Source organism: Chionomys nivalis, chromosome 21 (genome assembly GCF_950005125.1).
Source record: "Chionomys nivalis chromosome 21, mChiNiv1.1, whole genome shotgun sequence".
Classification (NCBI taxonomy): Eukaryota; Metazoa; Chordata; class Mammalia; order Rodentia; family Cricetidae; genus Chionomys; species Chionomys nivalis.
Window position 1 is genome coordinate 4,060,698 of NC_080106.1, and position 26,680 is coordinate 4,087,377.

Below are 26,680 nucleotides of genomic sequence, written 5' to 3' on the forward strand. Positions count from 1 at the left end.
TGCTTCTATATGTTAAACCCTAGTACAACAGCATCTTCTGCTCTGGAGGGATCAGCCAGGATGCTGCATTTCCACCAGTCAGGGAACTGTTTCCAAGGAGGGCTTCAGGCCTAGAGCCCATAGGGATTGGTAGCCATGGCCTCTTTAGGAACCAACAGCCATCTCGTGCCTGTCCCCTGTAGAAGCCAGCCACCCTGTCTTCTGTGGCTGGTGGTGTCAGGAAAGAACAGCTGGACTCTTTTTTGTAGGTGCCCATCCCCTCTGCTGCTCGAGCACCAGGGTCCGGGCTCTGTGGAGTGCGAAGGAGCCAGGGAGCATGAGGCCATCATAGACGGAGGCAGGCTTCCAGGTAACACAGAACCCCTGGGGAACGGCCGCCGAGGTCCCCACTGTCCCCACTCATTCACTCCTCAGCCATATTCGATAAGAATCTCTAGAGCTAGACAGAGGGCTCGGCTGATTCTCCCAGCACAGGAGGCAGTGCTGTGGGTGGCTGTGGTTGTAGTGTGGCTTCAGATAGCTATGGTTAGAAAGCCTTTAGAAACAGATCCCTTTGTGGTGGTGGTCTTCCTGGCTCCTGTTTGTCCATTGGTGACCTGGGAAGTTGTCGTTATCCTGCTTGATTGTTCCAAACTATCTGTTAGTGCCCCGTTTTTCTTCCTCTTACTCACATTGGAGATTGGGGGTTCAACTCTTTTTTCTGTCACAGAAACCAAATGGCATGGCCCACCTTCCAAAGTCCTGAGCTCCTATAAGGAAAGAGCCCTGCAGAAAGACGGAAGCTGCAAAGATTCCCCCAATAAGCTATCTCATGTAAGTTGTTTGCATATGGCCAGTCACACCGTTAGCCAGGACTGATGTCTGTCAGCACATAGTGGGTGGTACAGCACGCTTGTCCGCAGTGCTCAAGAGCATAGGATGCAGCTCACTACACAGTAGGACTGCAGACAGTGGTGTCATGCTTGACAGTGAGGTGCAGCCCTGCACATGGTGTGGCAGCATGTGTGTGTGTGTGTGTTACTCAAGAACATGAACTGTATACCTCACACAGTAGAGTAGCACACTTGCCAGCAGCACGTGGGAGCCTGGGTCATGCCCCAGCAGCACACAGTTGACCAGCGTGTGCCCACATGTGATGCTCAGTACTCTGGGGAATGTCCCAGTGTACACCAGGGCAGGCAGCACACCTGTGGCAGTGATTGGGAATATAAAGAACTTCCAGCGCACAGTAGGTGCACACCCGTGGCAGTGGTTGAGAATATAAAGAACTTCCAGCGCACAGTAGGTGCACGCCCGTGGCAGTGATCGAGCATGTCTCATTTACCAAACGGGTACTTAATGTCAGAGGATAACAGGTGAGAGGACACGAGAGTATCTTCGTTTCCCCAGCTTGTGAAGGAACTCACAGGAAGGATGTACAGCAGATTACTGGAAAAGCCAACATGTGCATCCACCCTGCAGTTCCTGCAGTGCTTCTGTCAGAGGGGACAGGGTCAAACCTGAGGGCTCAGTAGGATGGAGGGAAAAGAGAGATGGCCAACCTCTGTGGAAATGCCCAGGTAGGCTCCATTGTCCTGGCTCCGAAGCCCTGCCCCTGCTGGTTCTCAGGCTGTGGCAGCAGCTCGCCTGAACACAGGGGACAGAGGAGATCTCTCCTGTTGTGTTTGCCGCTGGTCTTTCGGGGACTGGAAGCATTGGGTGTTTTTCAAACAGGTGTGTTTTGGAACCTCCCTCCTTGGGACATCATTTGGCTTTAGCCCTCCAAAGCCCACATGCTTGTTTGCAGGGCACATCACAGCTTCAGAGCGCTTCCCTGAGCAGAAACCATGTGGCACTGTAAGCTCAGAAAGTTTCCAGGGACTAACCAGATGTTTTACCATCAAACCCGAATCTCCTTCCCCAAACTTGAGCTGGCATTGGAACTTTTAAGAGGAAATGCCGTATTGGCTGTAAATGTGATCTCCTTCTCTACCTAGTTTTTACATCCTTCCCGGTCTATATAATCCTTCTCAGTGGCGTGCGACCTACTTTCGTGTGTTATACACCTGTGATTGACCAAAGAAAAGAGGCTGAGATCGTGACAGTGATGGGGGGGTGGTGGTCAGGAGGCAGGGCCTGTGCAGGAGGACAGGCTGGTGGCCTAGAAAGGTGGCCTAGTGGGCAGAGTGTCTTTAGTGTGAACGTGAGAACCTGAGTTTGGTCCCTAGCACCCGTTTCTAACCAGGTATGGTGACGCACCCTGGCAGTCCCAGCACTGGAGAGGCAGGCACAGGCAGATAGATCCCCGGGCTTCTCAGCCAGCTGAGTCGGCAGGTTACAAGTGAAAGCCAAAGACTGGCATCCTGAGAAACAGGAGGAGGCTGACCATTGTTACCTTCACACACACACACACACACACACACACACACACACACACACACACACTCTAAAATGACAAGACTATTGTGGAGAAAAGCCATGTTTCTGTTGGCAGCACCAGGAGCACTCAGTCCCAACTGTAGTCTAGCATTTGGGGAGGGCATGGGGTCACCCAAAGACCATCTTCTGTCCACCTCTTTTCCAGATCGGAGATAAGAGCTGCTCCAGCCACTCCAGCAGCAACACTCTCTCCAGTAACACGTCCAGCAACAGCGACGACAAGCATTTCGGGTCAGGGGACCTAATGGACCCCGAGCTGCTGGGATTGACCTACATCAAAGGCGCTTCCACTGACAGTGGCATCGACACCACCCCGTGCATGCCGGCCACCATCCTTGGCCCAGTGCACCTGACGGGTAGCAGGTCTCTGATCCACAGTCGGGCCGAACAGTGGGCTGACGCTGCTGATGTCTCGGGAGCTGACGATGAACCTGCCAAGATGTATACCCTGCATGGCTACGCCTCCGCCATCTCCACCAGTGCTGCAGAGGGCAGCATGGGTGACCTCAGTGAGATCTCGTCTCATTCCAGGTGAGCCATCATGGGCCACGCTGCACCTGCTCCTGCTCCTGCTCCTGCCTGGAGCCGTAAAGGCAGGGCCTGAGGCTGGGTACTGCTGGCTACCCAACTGTCTGGCCTCACAGGGAGGTTTTGCCTCCAAAGCTCTGTAGTGGAGGTGTGCATGTTTAGTCTGTCCCTGTGATTTTACTCTCCCCTTTCAATGTGAGGGATTGCCACTTCTCTCTCCCGGCTCAGCCTGTGACACTGATGTCTTCTGATAAAGAGCTGCAAGCTGGGTAATCTTCAGTGTCTACCAGCCATGTCCACCCTGCAGGCCACCTGCATCCCAGGTTAACTCTGAATACAGCACAGCTTGTTCATAGAGGACAGCATCATCTTACCGCATCTGTCAAAAGACAGTTGGGCCCTTGGAAGAGGGAAGGCACAGTAGTAGACACCTCATCAGGCCTCATCCGGGACCCCCGCCCTGTAAGCTGTGAACACCATCAGACCATCCGTGCCCCTGAAGCCTGATGGCTGGCCAGACTTGAGGTTCCTGGTGTGACCACTTATGTACAGCCGGAATTTGGGATTTCGCTCTGTGTGTGATTGTGTGCGTGCTTGTATAGTGCCCTCAGAGGCCGGGAAAGGGGGTTGGATCCTTTTGAGCTAGAGATAGACTGTTGATAAACCATCCAGTGTAGGCTCTGGGAACCAAAAACTCAGATCTTCTGGAAGTGCAGTGAATATGCTTAAATGCTGAGCCATCTTCCCAGCCCCCAATTAGGATTTTTAAGTGAAGAGTTAGCACCCAGTCAACTATAGGTGCAGGCCTATAATCCCTGATGGTGGGGGCCTATAATCCCTGGTGGTGGGGGCCTATAATCACAGCACAGGTTAGTTAAGGCTAGCCTGGGACAGATATATAGTCAGTTAAAGGTGATCTTGAACATTTTAGTGAGATCCTGTCTCAAAATTAATTGATTTGTTTATGAGATAGCTCTAGGCGCTGGTGAATTCAACCAACCCCTCAGTGTTGGGGTGAGGGGGAAGCTAAATATCAGGGAATTGTGTTCTAAATATAGATGAATGATACATGCCTGTGTGTAGTTTTGTATTCCTGTTTGACAGACATCTATATTTTAGTTTAAAAACTGATAATTTTACATTTCTGCCTTCTCTTTAAAGACTCAGAGAAGAAACGTGTGTCACTGTGTCTGGGTGGGATTTAATCAGTGAGTGTGACTTCCAGTGACATTTGCACTGGGCTCTGGGCCACTCCCTGGCTTCTCAGAGCTCCCAGCCACAGAGCAGGGCTGGACAAACCCAGGATTAATAGGCGTGTCTCCAGGAGGTGGTGCCAGCAAGCCCCTCGACAGGCCTCCTGAGCAGTGGTCACCAGAGTTTCCCTAGAACTTTCCCCTGTCCTCCCTTGGACATTACTAAAGCACAGTGGCGGCCATGAATGCTGTGTGTACAAGCAGTGGGGTAACTACACTCTCCTTGGCTCATCTAACTTGTTATGTCATTTTGCCTCGTGTAACTGAAATGTCTTGAACTGTTGAGGTTCTGCTTGGCCAAGTGACATTCCCGACACTAGAATCCCTTTAGCCACCATGTGACGCCTTCACACTGAGTATTTTCCTCGTGGCTAAGCTGATTGCCACCCACGGGCCTTGCTCCTTGATGGTCCTGGGTGAGAAGGCTCTTCCTAGTGTATTCAGAAGCAGGCCTCCCTGAGAAGCCCCTGTCCCACTAGCTTCTCACTCATTGCTATGATAAAATCTATGGCAAAGGCAGCTTAAGGAAAGGCATTCATTTTGGCGCATGGCTTGGGGGATGCAGTCCGTCCTGGTGGGGAGGGCATTGTGGCAGGAGAGCAGGGCAGCTGTAACATGGCATCTGCAGTCGGGACGCGGATAAAAGCTGGTTCTCAGCTCGCTCCTTTGTATTAAGTCCGGGACCCGGTCTGTGGGATGGTGCTGCCACATTCAGAGTAGGTCCTGTCATGCCCTCAGACACACCTGTTACCCCAGCATTCCAGATCTAGTCAACAAGACAGGGCAGAGGGAACAGAGGGTAAGGAGGTTGTGGGCCAAGCAGACAGTCTTGCTGCTTTTTTTAATTTTTTATTTATTTATTATTATTATTTTTTTTTTACCAATTTTGTTTAGTGAAGTAAGTTCATTGCTGGGTAACATTGTATTCAGGGATCGCGTGAGCTCGACTTCCGAGATAATTCCCACCGTCTTCTCAGGGTCGGATAAAAGGCGACCATCCTGTCAAAGCTTTGCTGGGGTCTTGCTGCCCTGTACATCTTTTTGAAGCGCAGGACACTTGTAAGAAACCTGGTGTCAGGAGTCAGGATGCTCTCGGGGACCCGTGGAGTCCGTACGGCAGTAATGGGGTTTCCTGGGGCACTGCCTTCAGTGTGCACTCCTTTCATAGAGAAGAGGTGCTCGAGGGGACTCTCTAATTCCTCGTCTATTAATTTGATAGGTTAGCGGATTAAAGAATCCATGAGGAATTGGGCTGAAGCTCCTTAGCCACCTTGGGTTTTCTACCTGCAGTGAGACTGAGGCTTGGGTAGCTGAGGTGGCATCTCAGGCACCGAGTGGCCCTGCCACCTGCCTGCCTGGAACTGCAGTTCAGTTCCCTCCAGCTGTGTGCCTCATTGTTCTTGCCACGAGAGAGCCCACATGTGACCTTGGGAACCGCTGTCCAGGGAGCTTCCACCCAGCAAGCTGTGGCAAGAGGTCACTCTGCCCTCCCAGCCCAGTGGCCAGCTCTGACCACATCACTGCTGTGTGTGACAGTGTTACCGCCTTTGTCTTTCTCCACAGTGGCTCTCACCATTCAGGAAGCCCCTCTGCCCACTGTTCCAAAAGCACTGGGTCTCTGGACAGCTCCAAGGTCTACATTGTTTCTCACGGTGGTGGTCAGCAGGGCCCCGGGGCCGTGGCGAAGCCTTACCATAGACAAGGGGCAGCGAACAAATATGTCATTGGCTGGAAAAAGTCAGAAGGCAGCCCACCTCCTGAAGAACCCGAAGTGACTGATTGCCCTAGGTAAGTAGCTTCCTGTTATGTTGGCAGCCATGTTCACTTTCTCCTTTCCTCCCATAGGAAGTGCAGTTTCTAGAAACAGGCAGCCAAGAAATATTTGTTTCAAACTTTGTGTGTGTGTGTGTGTGTCCTAGTTAAGGTTACGGTTGCTGATAAAACACCATGACCAAAAGCAAATTGGGGAGGAAAGGGTTTATTTGGCTTACACTTCCATGTTGCAGTCTGTCACTGAAGGAAGTTGGGACAGGAACTCAAGCAGCTAATATAGAGGCCATGGAAGAGCGCTGCTTACTGGCTCTCATGGCTTCCTCAGCCTGCTTTCGTATAGAACCCAGTACCACCAGCCCAAGGTTGGCACCATCCACAGTGGACTGGGCCCTCACCGTCTCTGTCACTAATTAAGAAAATGGCCTGCAGGCTTGCCTATATCCTGATCTTGGTGGGGACATTTTCTCAGTCGAGGCTCCCTCTTCTCAGATGACTGTAGCTTGTGTCACGTTGACACAAAGCTAGCCAGCACAGCGTAAGCGTGTGCATGTTTGTACAGTCAGGCGGAACCCAGAGGACAGGCTCTGTCTACCTTCTTTGAGATACGGTGTTGTAGAAAATTATTTTAAGGTGTTACTTTTGTTTATGCTGCATTTGTTTAACTCTGTGAAGCTGTGATTCTTTGCCTGTCTAAAGGACCAGATGGTCTAATAAAAGGCTGCATGGCCAATAGTGAGGCAGGAGCAAGGATAGGCGGGGCTGGCAGGCAGAGAGGGTTCATAGGAGGAGAAAGCTTAGAAAAGAGCAAGAGAGAGGAAGGAGCAGGAAAGGAGGAGAGGAGGACCCTGGGGCCGGCCACCAGCCAGCCAGAGAGCAGAGTGAATGCAAGGAAAGGAAAAAGCCCAGAGGCAAAGGTGACTGGGATAAGATAAGAAAAGCTGGCTAGAAACAAGCCAAGTTCGGGTCGGCATTGACTCTGTATGATTTATTTGGGAGCTGGGTGGTGGGCCCCTAAAAGAGTAAAGAGTTAAAAGAGGTTTTTTTTTTTTTTAAAAAAAAAAAACAAAACAAAACAAAAAAAACCATACAAACAAACAATAGGGCCACTCGTTGGCCTGGAGCTTACCAAGTAGGTCGAGGCTGGCCAACCCTTGAGCCTCAGCGCCCAGCGATCCTCCTGTCTCCACTTCCCCAGCAGTGGGATTCCAAGTGCAGATCATCATGTTCAGCCCCCTCCTCCCCCCCCCCCCCCCCCCCGTGCTGGGGATGGAGTTCAAGTCCCTGAGCTTACAAGGCAAGCATTTACCCACTGAGCCTTCTCCGTCTCCCAGCTTCTGTTTTAAGCTCTCTCTCTAAAGTCTTGGTGTTATTATTACTGTAGTGATGATGATGTGGAGTGGTACCATAGCATGAGTTTAGAGGTCAGAGGACAGCTCTGTAGAGTTGGTTCTCTCCATCCGCCGTAAGGGCTTCTGGGATTGAACTCAGATCGTCTGGCTTGCACGTTGAGACGGCAAACCCTCTGCCTGATGAGCCATCTCTCCTGCCCTTGACTTTTATAAGTTTTTTTTTAAAAAAAAAAAAAAGTAAAACTCTGCTGTCTTTGATTCTATATTCAAAAATCTGTCTGCAGTGGAGTCATGGTAACAGCTGGCAGCGGTGTAGGCACAGACTCTATGGTATGTCAAGGCCAAGGGCAGCACGATTTCCAGTCAGAGAACACACAAGCGAAAGCACTTTACCTGATTGTTTTGTAGGACTCTTGAGCTTTGATGGGCAGGTGGGGGGATAGTCTGTGTATGTGAAAGCAGGAAAAACTGAAGGTTTGGATGATCCGAGAAGCCTAAGAAACTGTGTGTCCTAAGGTCTGAATCCTGTGCTCCACTGTGTGAGTTTGCCATGGTGTAGGTGTGGGCTGGGTGTGTTGTGAATGCACGGTTTATGGGAGGTGCAGGGACTCTTAAAGGATGCACTTCAGAATTAAGAGATGTTTGTGAACTAGTCCTGGTGACTGGTAAAATGACCCATATTAAACCTAGCTATCACATTTCTAGTTTCTAAGGTGACCCTTGTGTTAGTGCTGAAATTGTCCCTGGAATCTCGGAATATAGAGAATCATGTCAATTTCTTGCAAAATGTTTAAGAAGGCCCTTTCTCCTGTGCCTTTCACGTGACTGCTGATCTTAGGGAGACAAATGGGTGTTCTGCCATGCATGGGTGTTCTGTCTGCTGGGTACTTCATGAACTGCATCCCAAGCCTTTTGTAAATTCCAGAAAGCACTGTTGGAACCCCGGTGGGTGGGGCCCAGGCTCTATGTGTGCTTATGAGCGGGCCACACTGATATCAAGGGAAAGGGGTGATGCAGGAATGTTGAGGGTAGAGTACAACTCCACACATGCTGGACGGGGCCCGGTGTGTCCCTGCTGCAGCCCCTCACCTCGGAAGTCGTCCTGATCCATGGTGTGGGACAAGTGGCATTCTCCCATGGGTATGCTCAGGCCTGTGTTACAGGGAAGGCCTGTGGGAGTCATTCATTCTGCCCCCACTTCCTAGGACTTGAGCCCAGAGTAGACATGTCAGGCACTGTGTCAGTGTAGGACTCGAGCCCACACGTGTGTTCACACGTCAGCCATAACTGTTGAAGGCGTGTCCAGTAGGTTCTAGGAAAGACATCCATTTAGGACTGCAGGGCTGGCTTTTGAGTCCTGTCAGGGTACCACCTACCTAGTTACTGGAAGAGCCATTCAGGAAGCTGCCGGACAGCCATGAGGCTAGCACCACTGTGAATTCAGCACTGGCAGTACCCCTATGTAAATGGTAAACAATGGTTGATAGCACCTGGAACCCCAGGTTCAAACAGGTGTTACCCAGGGATCCCTGGCCAGCCAGCCTAGCCAAAACAGTGAGCTTCAGGTCCAGCAAGAGACCCTGTCTCAAAACTAAGATAGGGAGTTGTAGCATGATTAATAGAAACCCAGAGACAGAAATTGGGGTTCAACCTGGAGGTCAGAAAAGCAAAACAGCCAGCCACTGGCTCTTACCGCTACCTCCGTCTAAAATGGCAATCCTGCCTCCAGGAATCTCAGGATGAGCCTGTGTGTGAGAGCTGCCTCCTCCTGTCTTATATTCCTCTCTAGGGCTGGGATAAAAGGCGTGCACCACTACTGCCCGGCTTCTATGGCAAACTAGTGTGGCTACTGGGATTAAAGGTGTGTGTGACCACTGCCTACTCTGTATGGCTAACCAGTGTGACTGTCTTACTCTCTGAACTTCAGGCAAGAACTATTTATTAAAATGCAAGTGAAATATCACTACCAGGAGCTACAGAAAAAGACATCTCAATTTGAACCTCTGACCTAAACCTTCACACACACAAAAGCATAGACATGCATACACCACCAGAAAGAAAGGCGGGGAAGGACGAAGAAAGATCACCAATTCCTTTAAAATTGTGTAATAGAGCCTTCTGTGATGGTTTGCCCACAGTATCCTGTATTTTAAAATAGCATAAGTGGAGGAACAGTTGTGCCTGGTACCTCTGAGTATCCCTGCTTCCTGCCAGTCAGCCTTTGGAGCCTCTGAGCATGGCCACCCACCCAGGGCGGGCTCTTCTCTGCACTCTCTGTATACTCCCTCATGCGTGTATGTCTGTACATTCAGGCTAGCGGTCATCCAGGGTCCCTGTGTAGTCACAGTGACCAGCACAGAATAAACCTTGGGACATATTTCCAGCACATCACTGAAGACATTTTCCCAGAATTAGTTTAGCAGAGAGTGCTGGTGATTCTTACCCCACGGGAGCTAGAAGCGCCCCTGTAAGCTGCATGATCGTGGTTTGGCTTCGTCCACACTGCGGCTGTTGATGAAACCTAGAGGTTTTCTGTCTCCCCTAAATCAAACAGGGCCTGATGATCTAGAGCACTTCCCAGCCCTGATGTCAAGTACTTCTTGGACATGCCATTCCTAAAAGCCATGTTTGGCTCTCTCCCTAGAAGACTCATCTGCAAAAGTCCCCAAGGTTTTGGAGTTCTGGTGGCCCCCTTCTCATGCCCTATCTAACACATGCCTGTCCCTTCTCCAGTCATGTCTGGAAGGTCTGGAGAGCCACTGTCCCAGCTGTCTGCTCACACAGTCAGCATCACCTGGACTTTAAAGTAGAGAGGGATAAGCAGAAAGCCATAGAGAGTTTCCCGTCAGGCCTAGTCACTGTGGACAGGCCCTGGTCTGTTTCCTGTTCTCACTCCCCGTGAGCTGTCACTTTGTGATGAGGCAGCATTTCACTGAAGCAAACACAGGAGTGCCCCAGTGACTCGGGGTCACCCTCTGTAGCCCTCCACTGCGGGCAGCCAGTCCCTGAGCCTCGTGTTCACAGTTGTGTAGCACAGATCATCCAGCCTGATTATCCTGGGTCCCCGAGAGTGTCTGCTGCTCAGATCATGTTTTGACCACAAACCTTGCCAGAGTAACTCCCCAGTCTCTCTGGGAAAGGACCTGGGCACAGTAATTCAACACGGCAGGCTTTTGTAGCTTATAATCCATTTTCATATCCTTGTGATTAAGGGAGACAGTGGCTTTATTTATCCAAACAGCTTTGTGAAGTCACCAGTAATGAAACCTGCTTGGCTCATGCCTCAGCCAATTTCTCTGAAACCTGAGGCCACCTGGGGCAGCCTTCTCTCTTCCCTGCCCAGCCCCAGGGAGCTGCATGTCGCTGCACTGCCTAACGTCTCTGATGATTATGGGAGCTACTTTCCAACACAGTTAAGGAGATACGTGCGGCCTTCTTCTAAAGTTGATAGTGTTTTCATCTTGGGTTTTGGGGATCTGAGTTGTCTGTGAATTATTCAGAAATCTTAACTATTTTTAAGCTCATTTCACAGAAGCGGGGTGGTGAAGGCGCACACACGTGTGAATTTCCAGAACTGAGAACTGTGGGCTTCCAGAGAGAGAAAGTGTGTGTGTGTGTGTGTGCGCGCACGCGCACGCAAGTACCAATAACCTTGGCCCAATGTGGCTCAGACTCTGTCCACCACTGTGATTGTTTGTTTGTCAAGGTGGTTGCTCTGTAGAACAGTCCCAGAACTTGCTCTGTAGCCCAGGCTGGCCTCGAACTCTCGCAGAGATCCACCTGCCTTTGCCTCCCAAATGATGGGATTAAAGATGTGTGCTACTACCACCTAACCCCACTATGATTTTTGAGACAGTGCCTGTCACTGGTCTGGAACTTGCTAATTAGTCTAGACAGACTGCCCAGTGAGCCTCTGAATCTACTTGTCTCTGCTGCCCCAGCGCCAAGCACACTGCCAATCCTGCCTTTCCCCCTCTCATCTGGATTCTGGGAGATTGAACTCAGGTCCTCCTGCTGGACTCTCTTTCAACCTTTACAGATGTTTCCTGGACCTTCATCTGACCGCCAAGGGTGTCTTCTAGGTAGGCCACAACTCCTCTGAACTATATTCTGGCTTATTCCATCAGGATATATGGCGAGATGGACATCATGTCCGCAGCCACTCAGCATCCAGCAGTGGTGGGAGACTCTGTTCCAGAAGCTCAACACGTCCTATCCAAAGATGACTTTCTGAAGTTGATGCTTCCCGACAGTCCCTTAGTGGAGGAGGGAAGACGGAAGGTGAGTGGTCGTGAGGGCCTTGGAGTCACCAGGAGCACTTACAGTCAGCCTGAAGCAACTGTGGGGTGCTTCCTGTGGTCCCACCAACAGTCCAAGACAGAGTGGCCACTGCCACAGTTTGGGCCCTTTTTTTCCCCCAAGACAGTGTTTTTCTGTGTAGCCCTGGCTGTACTGGAACTTGCTCTGTATATCAGGCTGACCTAGAACTCAGAGATCTACCTGCCTCTGCCTCCTGGGTGCAGAGATTAAAAGTGTGCACCACCACTGCCCCAGCTTGGTTTTTTGTTTGGTTTTTGGTTTGGGTTTTGCTCTGTGTTTTGGTACTGAGGTTGGAACTCTAGGACCTTGCACATTCTAGGCAAGAGTTGCAGCCCCACTCGGCAAGTCCTTCAGAGGCCTGCAGACCTGGGGAGGCAAGGTGGGAGCTTTGTAGTCTTGAAGGTGCTCTGCAAACCAGGTAGGCTCACCTAAGGTCTTAGCTCCAATTGTGACCTGTTACGTGAGCTTATGCAAGTGTCCTTTGTATGCTGATGTGCTAAAAGAGTATGATGATGACTGTCTTTCAGGTTCAGGGCTATGCTAGAAGTGACACATAGGAGCCTAGCACAGCGCCTAGACATGACGGGCAATCAGACCTCAGCCAGTGAAGTTCACACTTAACTCACCCAGACCCTCCAGCCTGTACTCTGCCCAGGTCTTCCTGGGAGGCTGCCTGTTCCAGAAGTGAATGGGAGCTAGTCACAGTCCCACTGTGTAACCTTGTGTTCTGCCTTACAGAGCTGCAGAGCTCAGAGAGACTTTACTGTACCATCCTCACGCTCAGCGGCACCTTCTCAAGAGAGGAATTCACTGCTTTTTGTTTTGCTCTCCCCAAGTTCTCTCTCTCTCTCTCTCTCTCTCTCTCTCTCTCTCTCTCTCTCTCTCTCTCTCTCTCTCTCTCTGTGTGTGTGTGTGTGTGTGTCTTGTAAGCCACTTTTTAAAGTGATGCAAAATAGGAGCTACCAAGATGTCTTAGCAGCTAAAGGTGCTTGCTGCTGAGCCTGATGATCCAAGTTCTGAACCTCGGGCCCACATGATAAAAGGAAAAAGTGGATGCCCCCAAGTTACCCTCTGACCTCCATCTATGTACCATGACATACATGTGCCCCACACACCATAAATAAATGAATGCAACAAGACAATTCTATAAAGTATTGCAAAGTATTAAAAGATCCTAAATAAGTTTACTAGTCACCTCTGTTTGCTAGACCCTGAGACTCCGGGGGTGGAATGTGACGCGTGCCCTAATATTTGGTACCAGAACAGACCCCTCTCTCACTTGTCATCTAAGCTTCTTTGGTTTAAGTGGGAGAGTGGGCTGTTGCCTGGGATGGCAGTGAGCAGCCAGTTGTGTGCTGGGTTCCATTTGTGAACAGCACACCGTGAACTGGCTTGTGTTCCCAGAGCAGCACCATCAGGCACTACCCCCCTCCTCCCTATCCCCGTCCACTTTCATCTAAGCACCTACACTCAGCTCTAAAGAACTCGCTGGGGTATGAAAAGGGAAAATCACCAGAGGCCTCACGGTGAGCCTTCTTCTTCCAGCTTGTATCAGATCCAATTAGGGGCCTGTGTGTGCTTGGGTTCAAGGGTGGGTGGCTCCACAGCGTGCAGCGTCTCAGAGTGATGAACTCATACTCCATGTGTGTGTTTGCTTCAAAGATAAATCACTTCCTTTTCCCAGTACACGTGAGCTTTGCAGCTCACACACATGCCAGTTGCTTTTTCGCCGGAGAGGCCAGATAGAACGAGTAGAACACTGGCAATGGAAAGATTCCTAGGCTTCTTGCCACATCCAGAAATGTTAATATCCACCTCTGTATGTATCAGAAATGAGTGTTCTAGAAACAGCATTTACATGAGAGGAAAATGGTTCAGAATGCCAAAGGGGGTGGCAATTCATGAGTCCTTGCTTCTCTTGTTGGGATTTGTTTCGCTGTGCCTGAGATTTGACACACAGTGACGTCAGTGCTTTCCTTAGAGTTGGCTGACCTAGGTTCATTTTTCTTGCAGTTTTGTTTTTCAAAAAAGCAACTGAGAAGAAAAAAGATTTATTTCATCTTGCAATTTCAGATTACAGTCTATAAGTGTGTATAGTCAAGGCAGGAGCTTCAGACAGCTAGCTGATCATATCACATCTACAGACAAGAACAGAGAGAAGGGGTGCATGTATGCTTGCTTGTGCTCAGCTCAGCTTCTCTGCTCTACTGCATACCAATGATGCCACCCACAGAGGGCTGGGCCTTCCCATACGCATTCCCACTGCTAACCCAAGTGGACATTTGAGACACTCTTCCCAGGCGATTCTAGATTTTGTCAGTTGACAAAGCCAACCCTCGCGATAGCTTTGTTCCATTGGTTGTAATTCGGTTTCCGACTTTGTAAGTGGTCATTTTTAAGTGGATGGCTGAATTTACTGGATTTAAACTGCTTTCCTTGAGCCCATTTATGTAGCTCAGAAGATGCCCGTGTTCAGAATTAGTTTTGCTATTGAGCCTCAGGTGACCTTCATGTCAATTGCCTGATATTAAAATTTAGTCATTTCCGATTATCATCAAGCCACAGCGTGTGCTTTTGTGGCTATCAGTTGTCTGAAATGGCGGCTTGTGTATTTCCAGGAGCTCTCACCTCTCCACGGTTCCATTCAACATTTCAGAATTAATACAGCCATGCATGTCTGATCTGTCCAGGTATTTCACAGAATATCAGAGGCGGGAGCGCTGACATCTAGGCGCATGCTTGGCTTTCCTGGACTAATAGAAGATTTGCGGATGCCGCTCCCGTAGCGCAGTCAGACAGTTCAAACTGCATGTTTACCTTGAGTGTTTTATTTGGTTTTGAGACGGTTTTAGTATGGTAGCCTAGAATTGATTGTACTTGCCATGTAAACCAGGCTGGCCTTGAACTCTCAGCAATGCCCCTGTCAGCGTCTCATTTGCAGGGGGATTCTATGTGTGCACACTGCTCCTGACACCTTCAGATTGCTAATGCCCCCTGCCTTGTTGAACCCCTAGTTTTCCTTCTATGGGAATCTGTCTCCACGGAGGTCACTGTATCGGACACTGTCTGATGAGAGCGTATGCAGCAACCGGAGGGGTTCTTCCTTTGCCAGTTCTCGAAGCTCCATCCTGGACCAGGCCCTGCCCAACGACATTCTGTTCAGCACCACTCCACCCTACCACAGCACGCTGCCCCCGAGGACCCACCCTGCGCCCAGCATGGGGAGCCTACGGAGTAAGTGGAGGCCAGACCACCCTGGCTGCCTGGGTGGGCACATGGGACCCCTGGGTGCATACGCTCTTCAAGTCAGATATCCCGGTGCACATGTGGAATTAGATATCAGTTATTTGGCACTGTTTTCTTTGTCTTTTAAGTCATTTTTAAATAGCAAAACTGCAAGGTGGTTTAAATTAGACGTTATTATCAAATACTGTTTTTACTCTATCTCCGAAGGAAGTGATGTGTAACATCTAACTTTTGCAAAAAGCACAGTGGCATGGGGTGAGTTTTCAGGTTGTGCCAAGCATTCAACCCTCCCTTCTCATTGGTCCTGGGTCAGGGGAGTGTTGGGAGACTCAGCTCCGACTTTATGACCCTCTGCATGTCATCTCTATTTCCCTATGCCCTGGTCACAAGTCAAACTGATGACTGCCAAATCAAATCTTTTTTTTTTTTTTTTTTTTTTTTTTTTGAGACAGGGTTTCTCTGTGGTTTTGGAGCCTGTCCTGGAACTAGCTCTTGTAGACCAGGCTGGTCTCGAACTCACAGAGATCTGCCTGCCTCTGCCTCCCGAGTGCTGGGATTAAAGGCGTGCGCCACCACCGCCTGGCTGCCAAATCAAATCTTAAAACTATAATCTTTAGTGTCGTGTGTGTGTGTGTGTGTGTGTGCGCACGCGCACGTGCGTGTATGTGTGCGTGCGTGTGGAGGGATGTACATCTGTAGAGGCAGGGTCTGAACCCAGACTTTGCCATTTCAGCTCTCCTGGCTGCCCAGCGAGCCCTGGGATCTGCTGTGTCCTTGGCTGGCACTATAGTTATGAGCGTACATCAGCATGCGTGGCCTTTACCTGGGTGTTGGGGATCCAAACTCAGGTCCTCATGTTTGCAGAGTCGCCTCCCTAGTCCCAATGTGTGTGTTAGGTTTTGATACTTTTTTAATGCTAATTTCTGCACCCTGCCTCCATTCTTATTGTGCAGAAAAGATAACAGTTTAATTATAAATTAATATTAAGGTTGTTTTTTAACATTTCATCATAAAAAGAACCATCTTTAGAACCAGTTTAACTTCTGCATTGTATGTAAGCATCGCAGGTTATCTGACAAAAGGCTTCTTAGTAATGTTTAACAAGCTTGGGGAGGACCTCATCTTGGGCAGTGCTTACTGTTTCTCTTTAGGCGCATAGTATCCGCCTGGTATAAATCCCCCGAGTTTCTCAATAGCAGGACACACATTTATCGCGTTTGCCCATGGTCCTCTAACTGTCATAGCCGCACATCCCCTTTTGAGACAGGGCCTCCCTCGTGTAGCTCAGGATGACCTAGTAAGTGTCTCTCAATGCTTTTGTGCAGCCACTGAAGTTCTGGTTCATGCACTTATTTTTTTCTATTTCCCACACTACAAGTAGTCTGTGTTGCTGGGTCTTTTCCATTCGGCCCTTCTCTTTCCCCATGAGAGATGCAGTTTTTAGCTTCAATTTCTTTAAATTAATAATAATAATTAATGATAATAATAAACAACCTTACTTCTTAGACACGTTTTAGGTTCCCAGGATGAGCAGAGAATACTATAGTTTCCATCCCATCCCCCACCCCACCACAAGCTGCATGGCACCTTGGTTTATTGTAGAACCCACTGACACATCACTGTCAGTCAGGCCCTAGTTCTGGCTTAGTGTCCACTCTGCGCATGCTCTGTATGGGGTCAGTACACATGCCCGTCCTCACAGCATTGTCCAGATCTGCTTCACAGCCTTCAAAAGCCCAGTTCTTCAGTTTCCCTCCTGCCCACCCGCCTATAGCAAGCATGGCTTCCCTGCTGTTTCTGTGGTCCTGTAATAGCAAGCATGGCTTCTCTGCTGTTTCTGTGGTCCTGTAATAGCCCGTAGCTGGAATATGTAGGCTTTCATGCTGGCCTCCTTCTTAGCATTGACAGTTGAAGTTCTGTGCTTCTCCCTCTCTGAATGACAGGTGTCCTGCTTGATTTGAATCCTTTCAAGGCATAATGAGGGAAGGAGCAAGATGTGCCAGGTCCTGTCCCTTCTTGAGGTGCCCTTGCTACTAGGTGTGCTCTCATGAGACATCCTTGTTTGGTAACGTGTCTCCTCGAGTCTTCAGCTGCTCAGAACTCTGTTCTGGGATAGACGTGCAAACTTGTAATGTGTAATTGGATGTGAATAAGAAACTTTACAATAGCGTGTAGTGACTTATCTTCCCCAAATGCCTCTGATTCCCTTCTGGCTGCTCATGATCCAGTTGGAGGATGCTAGTTCCTGGTCCATGACTACCTCCAATATCTGTGTGGCAGTTTGCATCTGTCCCCTCAGAATCCATTTATCCAGTGCCTTCCTGGTTGTTACACAGACTCCCTCCCTTCCCCCAAAGGGACACAGCCCTCTGAGAATGTGGCAGCATTCTGAATTGCTGCATCATGAACCCTCATCCCCAGAAGCAGGTCTCCAGTGGTGAACACCAAAGAGCACATGCCTGGAAGAACCTTTTAGATTCTCAGAAAAACATAAACACTGTGCACATGAAGACTTGGGGTGTCCACATGATGTCTTCTAGCGTGGGTAGGTCTTTTTGTCAGACTAATCCAACCTTTTGACATCAGGACACAGCATTGTCATCTATAAAGCTCATACTCAAGAGCCATCTAGTTGATGCTGTTGGGGTGGCCCCTCAGCATTTATAATAATGCCAGTGACATCAGACAGGGTAGGATGGTAGAGTGATATTAGGGATCATGAGTTTGGTGTCTAGGGCTAGAGAGAATGTTGGGTGGGCAACAGGGCCTAGACACGAGCCACCCCTAAAATCTAGGTCCTCATGCAGTCAAGCAGAGAAATTGCATGACTCTGACCAGGTGAAGCTGAACATTGTCCACCTGTACCCAGAAATGCATTCAGGCCAACACACCCCTTCTGTTCTTCACCTCCTCGGCCCAGGAAGTGCTCCTCTTACAATCTTGCATTCCCCTCTTTCTCTGCGTGCATCATCTTATCTGACCCGAGTGCTACATAGCACAGCCTTCTTGGCTCTGTGAGGAGCCAGTCACGTGCTGCCATAGGCTCTGCCACTGTGCCCAGGGACCGGCAACCAGGAGCTAGTCAGTACTGTCACCTAGCTGGTCACTTTCTGAATCTCCTGAGGTGCCCCAAGGCTTTGAAGAGTTGGATTTGAAAGGATGGCTTTGGGTAGTCATGGCAAAGAAGTCTTTTCTAGAAATCATCAAACCTGGAGAACAGAGCACATACTGAGTGTAATATCACAGGCCTCCTCCTTCCCACCATAGCCAAACCCACCAGACCACAGGCAGTGCTTATCCACCAACTCTGGTTCCACTGTCCTCCGACATGGTGACTGTGCTTGCTGACTTCCTGGCGTAGAGCCCAGTGATGTGTCTGTGTCAGTTAAAGACGGAATAGGCTTGCATCTTTGGAGGTAAAGAATTTGAAAGGGGCTTCTCTTGTTCTTAATGACCTCATTTCCGCCCAGTGGAAGGAAAAGTTGTCAAGTGCACCTGATTTTGAGTATTGAAAAAGACTTCCTGGATCGTCTGAGAGACAGGCATAGCCTGCGGCTCTCCCTGCTCAGGTCATCAGGCTGAGGTTCAAATCTCCCCACATTCATCCCAAGCTTTTATGCCAGTCCTGTGCCAGGTGTCTGCCAGCTCCCCCTTGTCACTCGGATCTCAAGCAAGTGTCACCTCCTTAGACAGGACTCTGCCTCACAGCACATCATCTAGCCTGGCCTTTTCAGAAGGTTCGGGAATCCCAGCGTGTGTCTATCTCCTAGTGACAGCCCGAGAGCTGAGCCCCAGCCGTGTCCCGACTGGCCTACTCTCAAGATGTGATGGAGCAGTCGCTCTGTAAAGACAGCGCTGGGGCCCCAGCCTGAGGGGACGTCTCACGCAGTCTCCTCTCCTCCCACCACAGAAGGAGCTGTGACACTGAGCAGGTTATGCAGGTCACTTCCTGAGACCCCAGGGCCACTCCGTGGTGACTGCACTTGTGCTCTCCTGTGAGCAGACTCCAGGGCTGACTGAGCCGCACCTGTCTGCACACCCCGTCACTCGCCTCATCTGCCCCTCAGCACCGAGATTCTTAATTTGTACCTTGCCTTAGAAACAGAACTTGAATTTCTTAGCCCTAGACTGCCAGGTGGTTGTTTCCTTGAGTAATTGGGGGAGGGATATTTCCACATTATCTCACCCCACCTTCTCAATTAGAACCAGCCACTGTCCCTTTCCTTCTCCCATGGGCCTCCATCCCCTCCTTTATCGTGCCAGCCAGCCACTGTCCCAGTTAGTCTAACAACACCAGCCACAGTCTTCTTCCCAGCTCTACCCAGTGGCCCCTGCAGCGTACCGCAGAGAAGGCCTCGGGAGAAGGACCCAACAGTCTTGAGTGTTATCTCTCCCAGCCCGTGCTCCAGCCTTTGCTGCTACCTTCGTACTTGACAATGGCACAGTGCAGGCAGGGACTGCTGATGTGTGCAGGGAGGGGCTGCCACAGTGTCCCCTCGGAGGAGACTGGGAGCACGTTGGCAGACATCCCCACATCGCAGCATGGTCGCCTGGAAACAGCACTGTCTGACTGGTGTCACTGTCACTGGGAGCGGACTGTGGGTGTCCTTCAGGACCACACAGGCAAAGTGATGCCTGTCCCATTCCAGATGCCAGCACCTCACAGCTTCCCAGAAGGATGGAGGTGCAGAAATCACAGGTGCATTTGCTTAATTACGCCCCTGAACTTAATTGCAGGTTCAGCCAGCCAGGTGGTCATTACTTTGATTGGTCTCATTAGTCAGATGCCACCACAAGCAGCTGCATGCAACGCTCTGGGCAGGTTCAGAAAAGGCGCTTTGAAATTGTCCGGTCAGGCCCTTTCAGAAAAGGTCCTCAGATACATAACAAGTTCTTAACAATGAGTATTATTAATGTCCTGGGCACTGAAGGAGCTGATGCAAGAGCTTGAGGAGAAAAGGAATGGTGGGAAACTCACGTGCACTGCTGAAGGAGAACTGTCCAGCACTCCCGGGAGCGAGGGAGGGCCCAGGGGCTTCTGGTGTGGCCGCAGTAGGGCTGTCCTGGGAAGTCAGACAGGTGGGCCCGCAGCCGCATCTGCGCATAGGCATGAAGAGCCATCCTTTCTTCTTCTCATCGCTAGTTGGAGTAGTCTCACTACATTTGGGTGCGGAAAAAAGGCCCCTGTGATGTCTGTAATGTTTACCTACTGTTCAGCTTTGCCGACCTTTGTTTCTTAGACTTTGTAAATCATCAGGAAAGAGATTGCTACCAGCCTGTCTCAAGGCGGGGTGGAGGTTGAGGCATGTTTTAAAGGGGACAGCTGAGGAAACAAGCAGGCGCTTATCCCAGGTCAGTGAGATTTGGGTACCTCCAGAAAGCTTCTGCAAGAGCGTGAAGTGAGGATGTTCTTCAGGGCTCCATGCTGGTGGCCCTTGCTACAGTCTTGTGTTGGCTGGTTATGCCAAACCTCCATCTCTTTTGGGTAATGGCAGCTTAATGTTTCCTATTTTCGTAGGGCGTGTTTTGTACAGCTTCCTAGGAACCTTTGTGAGAGATGACGGAGGCCCTGTGCTGTAACCAACTCTATGGCGACTCTAGCAATCACTCCATGACTGAGTGGGGACTTGCTCTCCACTCTCTGACCCCAGGAGGATCAGCAGTGCTGTTGGCGTGGGGACAGTGGTACCTCTGCAGGGACTGATGGACTAGCAGACTCAGGCTAGGAACTGATGGTGCTCATACTGAGTGACTGGCTGTGAGGATGCTCTGACTGACTAGCTGGGAGGATGCTCTGGCTGACTGACTGACTGTGAGGATGCTCTGGCTGACTGGCTGTGAGGATGCTCTGACTGACTGACTGAGAGGATGCTCTGGCTGACTGACTGACTGACTGGGAGGATGCTCTGGCTGACTGACTGACTGGGAGGATGCTCTGGCTGGCTGACTGACTGGGAGGATGCTCTGGCTGACTGACTGATTGGGAGGATGCTCTGGCTGACTGACTGACTGGGAGGATGCTCTGGCTGACTGACTGACTGACTGACTGGGAGGATGCTCTGGCTGACTGACTGACTGACTGGGAGGATGCTCTGGCTGACTGACTGATTGGGAGGATGCTCTGGCTGACTGACTGACTGGGAGGATGCTCTGGCTGACTGACTGACTGACTGGGAGGATGCTCTGGCTGACTGACTGACTGACTGGGAGGATGCTCTGGCTGACTGACTGACTGGGAGGATGCTCTGGCTGGCTGACTGACTGGGAGGATGCTCTGGCTGACTGACTGACTGGGAGGATGCTCTGGCTGACTGACTGACTGACTGACTGACTGACTGACTGGGAGGATGCTCTGGCTGACTGACTGACTGGAAGGATGCTCTAGCTGACTGGCTGGCTGTGAGGACAATACTGATGGAATGATAGGTTGACTGATTCCAGACAGGGAGTGTGGTGCTCATACTGTGGGTAAGAGCAGCTGTAGCCATACTGTGACCTACTAACTGACTGCTCTGTGTGGGTAGCAGTGTTCATGCTGTGACTGACATGTACACGGTGACTAATAGGTTGACAGATTAACTGACCGTACTGGGTACTGTAGTGCTTATATTGATGAACTCTGTGGAATCTCTGGTACCCATGCTGTGACAGCCAACTTACTGATTCTCTGTGAGGGTGATAGTGTACATGCTCACTCTGCCTGACTGACTGGCTGGCTGACATGCTGGCTGGCTGGCTGGCTGGCTGGCTGACTGATTTCTCTGTCAGGGTGGTAGTCCCCATGCTGTAACTGATTGACTGATTCCCTGTGAGGTTGAGGGTGAAGGTGTCCATGTTGTGACTGACTGGCCTTCTGACTGACTCTCTTTGAGGGTGATAGTACTCATGTTCAGACTGACAGACTAACGGATTGACAGAGTCTGGGGACAATGGTCCCCATGCTGTGACTCAGGGTGGAGACAGACTGACTTACACTCTGATTTTGTTTCTACTCAGATGAGTTCTGGTTCTCCGACGGGTCCTTATCGGATAAGTCCAAGTGTGCAGATCCTGGCCTGATGCCACTACCAGACACAGCCACAGGGTTAGATTGGTCCCACCTTGTGGATGCTGCACGAGCGTTTGAAGGTAAAGATTCACCCACACCCAGGGCCCCTCTGTGTGCCCAGCCAGCATGCTCCTGCAGGGCCTGTACTGCAGCTTAGGAGCACGTGTCTATGCATTGGATCATATGGCCAGTGCTGAATGCTTTGTCCATCTTTGAAGATGAAGATAGGGGAAGACATGGATTTAAGGAGGCATCTAGAGGTGGTCATGTCATTTGGTGAAATAGTGCTAAGCAAGGGATTTCAAACCCTAAGTTCTACTCCAGGCACCAACTGCCACCTGATCAGGCAAGCCCCTTTTTCTCTTTGGCTCCATTGCCCTGTATAAAAAGCATGCATGATTGCCTAGCTCCTACTGTCTCTGTCCTTGAAACACACTAAGGTGACCTGGGAGAGGCTGAAGCTGCTGTGTGGGTGGAACTGTGTTTGTAGCCTGCTGACTTGGTGCCAACACGGATGACTCTGGCGGGATGATTTGCCCCTTGCAAATCCCTCTACCCGTGTGGGTCTCAGCTTCTTCTAAGCTTCAAGGTCGGTGGATCAGTTAAGCGTGTAGGCCTGTGGGTTGGTGGGCTGCAAAGGGTCGGTTAAGCCTGTGGATCGGTGGGTGTCGGAGGGTCGGTTAAGCCTGTGGATTGGTGGGCTGCAGAGGGTCGGTTAAGCCTGGTGGTCGATGGGTTAGATAAACCTGTAGATTGGTGGGTTGCGGAGGGTCGGTTAAGCCTGGTGGTCGGTGGGCTGAGGCGAGTCAGTTGCGCTCTGTGAACCCTTCTGGCTGCCATGCTGGTTTTGATTGCCATCAATGCTGCGACTGTCTAGTTGAAGCTGCCACCTGGGGAGCATTCTTCTCTAGCTTATGGGGAACTATACACAAAGTCAATGAAGAAGTGCTTCCCATGGCTTTGGCCTTGTGTGATGAAGGGCCACAACTCTTTAGTTCCTGGCATTTGCCACGTGTATTATTTTCCTTATTGTTGTGACCAAATACCTGACAATAGCTTGTGGAAGGACAACCTGCTTTCGCTCATGGTTTGAGAGGTGCCGTTGAAGGCATAATGATGGGCAAGCCGTGGCCAGGGAAGTCGGCAGGAGGTGTTCATTCCCATCTCAGCAGACCAGAGACGAAGGTGGGACAGGCTGGATCCCATGTCCTTCATCCAGCGCGATCCCACCTCTCAAGTTTGCACACCGTCCCTGGGCCTCACCCTAGCCCACGGGAACATTTTGCATGCAGGCCGACACTGCCGTTTCCTTTCTATCCGTGCCTTTCCCAGCAGATGAAGTGATGTGGGATTGTTTGTTGGGGTTGCCTTGCCTTCTGTCCACTGTGAGGCTGCCAGGCCTTCCAGCCCTAACAGAGTATGCTGTCCCTAGGGCTCAGAGCCTCCATTGGCCCCCATACCTGTCAGTTGCTTGTGGCTCTACCTCCCACCTGTGACATCAGCCACAGAAAACCAAAGTCTGCTACTGTGACCTCTCCTCTCCTCTTGTGACCCAGCCTGCTAGAGAGGCCTCCTGTACGTTCATGCCCCTTGGGTGCATGTCTGCCGGGGGGTGGGGGGAGAGTTTACTTATTGAGACTGGACAGCTGAGAGAGGACACTCGCACACAGGGACCGTGCCCTCACTACGTCCCTGTTAGTACATCATTCCCTCTGGAAACATCTGAATAGTGTCCATGTACTTGTTTATGTTGCTGTTACAAGCTGCTAAGGGTGGTGGGGTAAAATGTCTTACTGGATTCAGACTTCAGCTCCCATATTGATATACCTAGCAGGTGGTGCATCTGAAAACAGGTTTTTAAAGTGGAATTTACCAGCCTGTTGGAGTGAACCGTTAGTGTAACTGTTTCCTCCGGGTTGGTGATCTTAAATCGGCAGTCATAATGACAAGCAGAAGAACCTCAGCAGATTGAACCCAACAGCTTTCTTTCCCTCATAGAAGAGGGTGCTCGGGGACCCCATCAGAGATGTCCGTCACCACGCCCTTTCATCCAGCTGAATGTGGCCTTTTGGATGATAGAGCGTATAAGGGGTGGAAGGGCGTGGGTGGGTTCTTCAGTGATACAGCTGCCTCTGGCTTGCACAGAGGCCTCCGTGAGTCACCCCAGAACTCACTGGCTCGCCACGCTGCCTTGAATGGGGTCTTTTCTTTGGTTTGTCAGAGAGCTGTCTACGTCTGGGAAGAATAAATGTTTCTTTCCATTTCCTCAGGAAAACTTATCAAGCAGACACCACAATTCTTATTTAGAAAATCCAAACAGGAATTCCTCCCTGGCAGTCACGTGGTCCATCGACTTACCTCGGGCATACACCTTTAAAGGGCCGTGTTCATCTTCCCTGAGCTAAAGCTTAGGCTTTGTTGTGTTATTCAAGAGTAGCTCTGAGCACCAAATTCACCATCCCCACCCCCATTACAGTTGTTTGAATGTGCTTAGATGTGATCAGTCTGAGAATGGGGGTGTTCCACAGACACCATCAGGAAGCTTGCCCAAGGCTACTCCATGAGTGCCCTCCAGAGAGAAACAGGCCCAGACCTTGCTGACCACAGGCAGGGAAAACAATTTATCAAGAACACCAGAGCTGGAACTCGAGATTGGAACTTTGGAGATGTGTGAAATGTTACTCTGAATTTACCGTCCTTTCTGTGGGTAAGAAGTGATGAAGAGAGTGCCGCCTGTTAAATAGAGAGCAGTCCTTAAAGACATACGCAATGTTTTAGAAACATTTTAGTGAACAAGTATGAAAACTAACTTAACTATACTTCCAGAGATTCCCGAAAACTGCGCATAGGGGCTGGGGAGACTGCCCCATGTGTTAGAGTCCTTTTTTTATAAGTATAAGGACCTGAGTTCAAATCCCCAGCAGCCTCATCAAAAGCTGAATATTGACTGTGCATGCCTGTAACCCAGACTTGTGGGCGAGGCAGAGATGGGACTATCCAGAGCTTGCTAGCCAGCCAGTCTAGCCAAAATGGCAGGCTTCCAGTTCAGTGAAACTGTTGTGAGCCAGCAAGGTGGAAGAGGATGAGAGAGGAAGGCACCTGACGTCCTCCTCTGTTCTCAGTGTGCATGGGTGTGCACATTTGTGTGCGTGGGTGTGTACATTCGTGTGCAGGCAGCACACACACCCAGACAAATAGAATAAAAGAGATGACATGTGTTTTAAAATACTACCACAGATAAAATATAATTGCTTGTGTAAATAGATCAATAGTTAGTTTTTCTTTGAATATTGATTAGCATTTATCAGATATGATCCCAAACCATAAAAAATGCACGAGCAAGATGGGATTAATATGTGAGAGGCTACTGGAGCTGCAGCAGACTATCGTCCCCTGGAGAAGACACAGGCCCTGTAAGACCCCCCCCTCCGGCTGTGTCATGAGACCTTGTGGTGCTTTGGGGTCTTGCTGTCCCCTGAAGAATGCAGACTCTGGCCAGGTCACGCCACCAGCCTTGTGTGCTGGTTTCCAAGTTAGGCACAGGCCAGGCTGTCATCCTGGCTGCTGGAAGATGAGAGACAGAGAACCACAAGCTTGGTGCCCACCTGGGCAGCGGAACAAGATGCTGTCTCAGAAAGTGCAGGGCCCAGGATTCGTTCGACATCTAGTATCACAGAAAGCAGAACTTGGTTCCCTAGGATGCTCAGCGCACAGTTCCCAGTGTCCAGAAGTAGCTGAGAGGCTAAAGGGAACCCGTCCCCAGCTCACTGACAGTGCCTTAGCCGACTCCTGGTGAGGCCCCTGCTCAGCACAGCACTCGGAGCCTTCATCTCACAGGTGGGAAACCGTGCACCTGACACTGTTCTGTGGCTTCGGCCGGGCTGCTCCATGTCCACTGAATGCTAGGTGCCCCCTCTCCTCCCCCACCCGTCGCTCCTCCACGTTTTCTCATTCCATATTCTCTGGGTGACACTGAAGAGAGATTGAAGGAGTTGTTGAGGAATGTCAGCTGCATAGGAGTAAACTTCACGGTGACATAATTGAGTATTTATTGCAAGAAAAAAAAATGGGGGTCAAGGACAAAAGCCAGAGTGTGGAGGTCATTGAAAAGCCACTAGAAAATATTCTAAAATATCCACTATCGCTCAGAACTACCAAGTTTGCAGTGAATTGTTCTTGGATTCAGAGAATAATGGTTCCCTTGTGAGAGGCTTTCCTGAAATCTAGAGGCCACTTTCTTGTGTGATAGAATTCTTTCTTTTTTTACATCTCTGAAAAGAGAGTCCCATTGAGACCGCCTTGGTCTGTAAGATTGCAGTGAGAAACTCACATGAAATTCTGTAGTAGACTGAGGTTATTCATTGTTACAGGCAAGAGTTTAACTAGTTTAATAAAAGAAAAGCTTTAATTATAGTAAGTTAGTAGGTGAAGTAATTAAGAGTGATTATTCTAATTTCCTAAAAGTATATCTAATAGAATTGGGACCTATTTCTAATAAAAGATAAGATTTGAGAGATCCTTCCCAAGTCTCCTGAAGGATATATCCTCATTCCCAGATAGTCTGCATAATGCAGCTGGGAATATGTTGGTGAGCAGGGCTTTCAAGTTGAGAAATTAAACAAGAGCTTCCTTAGTTCCTTTCTCGTTGCTGTAATAAAGTGTCCTGACCACGCAACTGAAGGGAGAAAGCACTTATCTTGATCACAGTTCCAGAGAGAGAGACCGTCCATTGTGGCAGGCAAGGC

At 50.0% G+C, this 26,680-nt stretch overlaps 1 protein-coding gene across 5 annotated transcripts in view; it reads left to right on the top strand.

Moving 5' to 3' along the window:
• The window catches only part of Sipa1l2 (signal induced proliferation associated 1 like 2), a 158,754-nt gene that overhangs the window by 121,464 nt on the left and 10,610 nt on the right, over nt 1-26,680 (top strand). For 3 of the 5 annotated variants that reach the window (XM_057753431.1, XM_057753433.1, XM_057753432.1), the window contains exons 13-19: nt 249-349; nt 710-813; nt 2,564-2,949; nt 5,763-5,987; nt 11,449-11,602; nt 14,656-14,875; nt 21,884-22,015. In XM_057753431.1, coding sequence (XP_057609414.1) covers nt 249-349; nt 710-813; nt 2,564-2,949; nt 5,763-5,987; nt 11,449-11,602; nt 14,656-14,875; nt 21,884-22,015 — 1,322 coding nt within the window. The remainder of the gene's footprint in view (nt 1-248; nt 350-709; nt 814-2,563; nt 2,950-5,762; nt 5,988-11,448; nt 11,603-14,655; nt 14,876-21,883; nt 22,016-26,680) is intronic. The other 2 variants (XM_057753434.1, XM_057753435.1) reach the window with 1 other exon arrangement.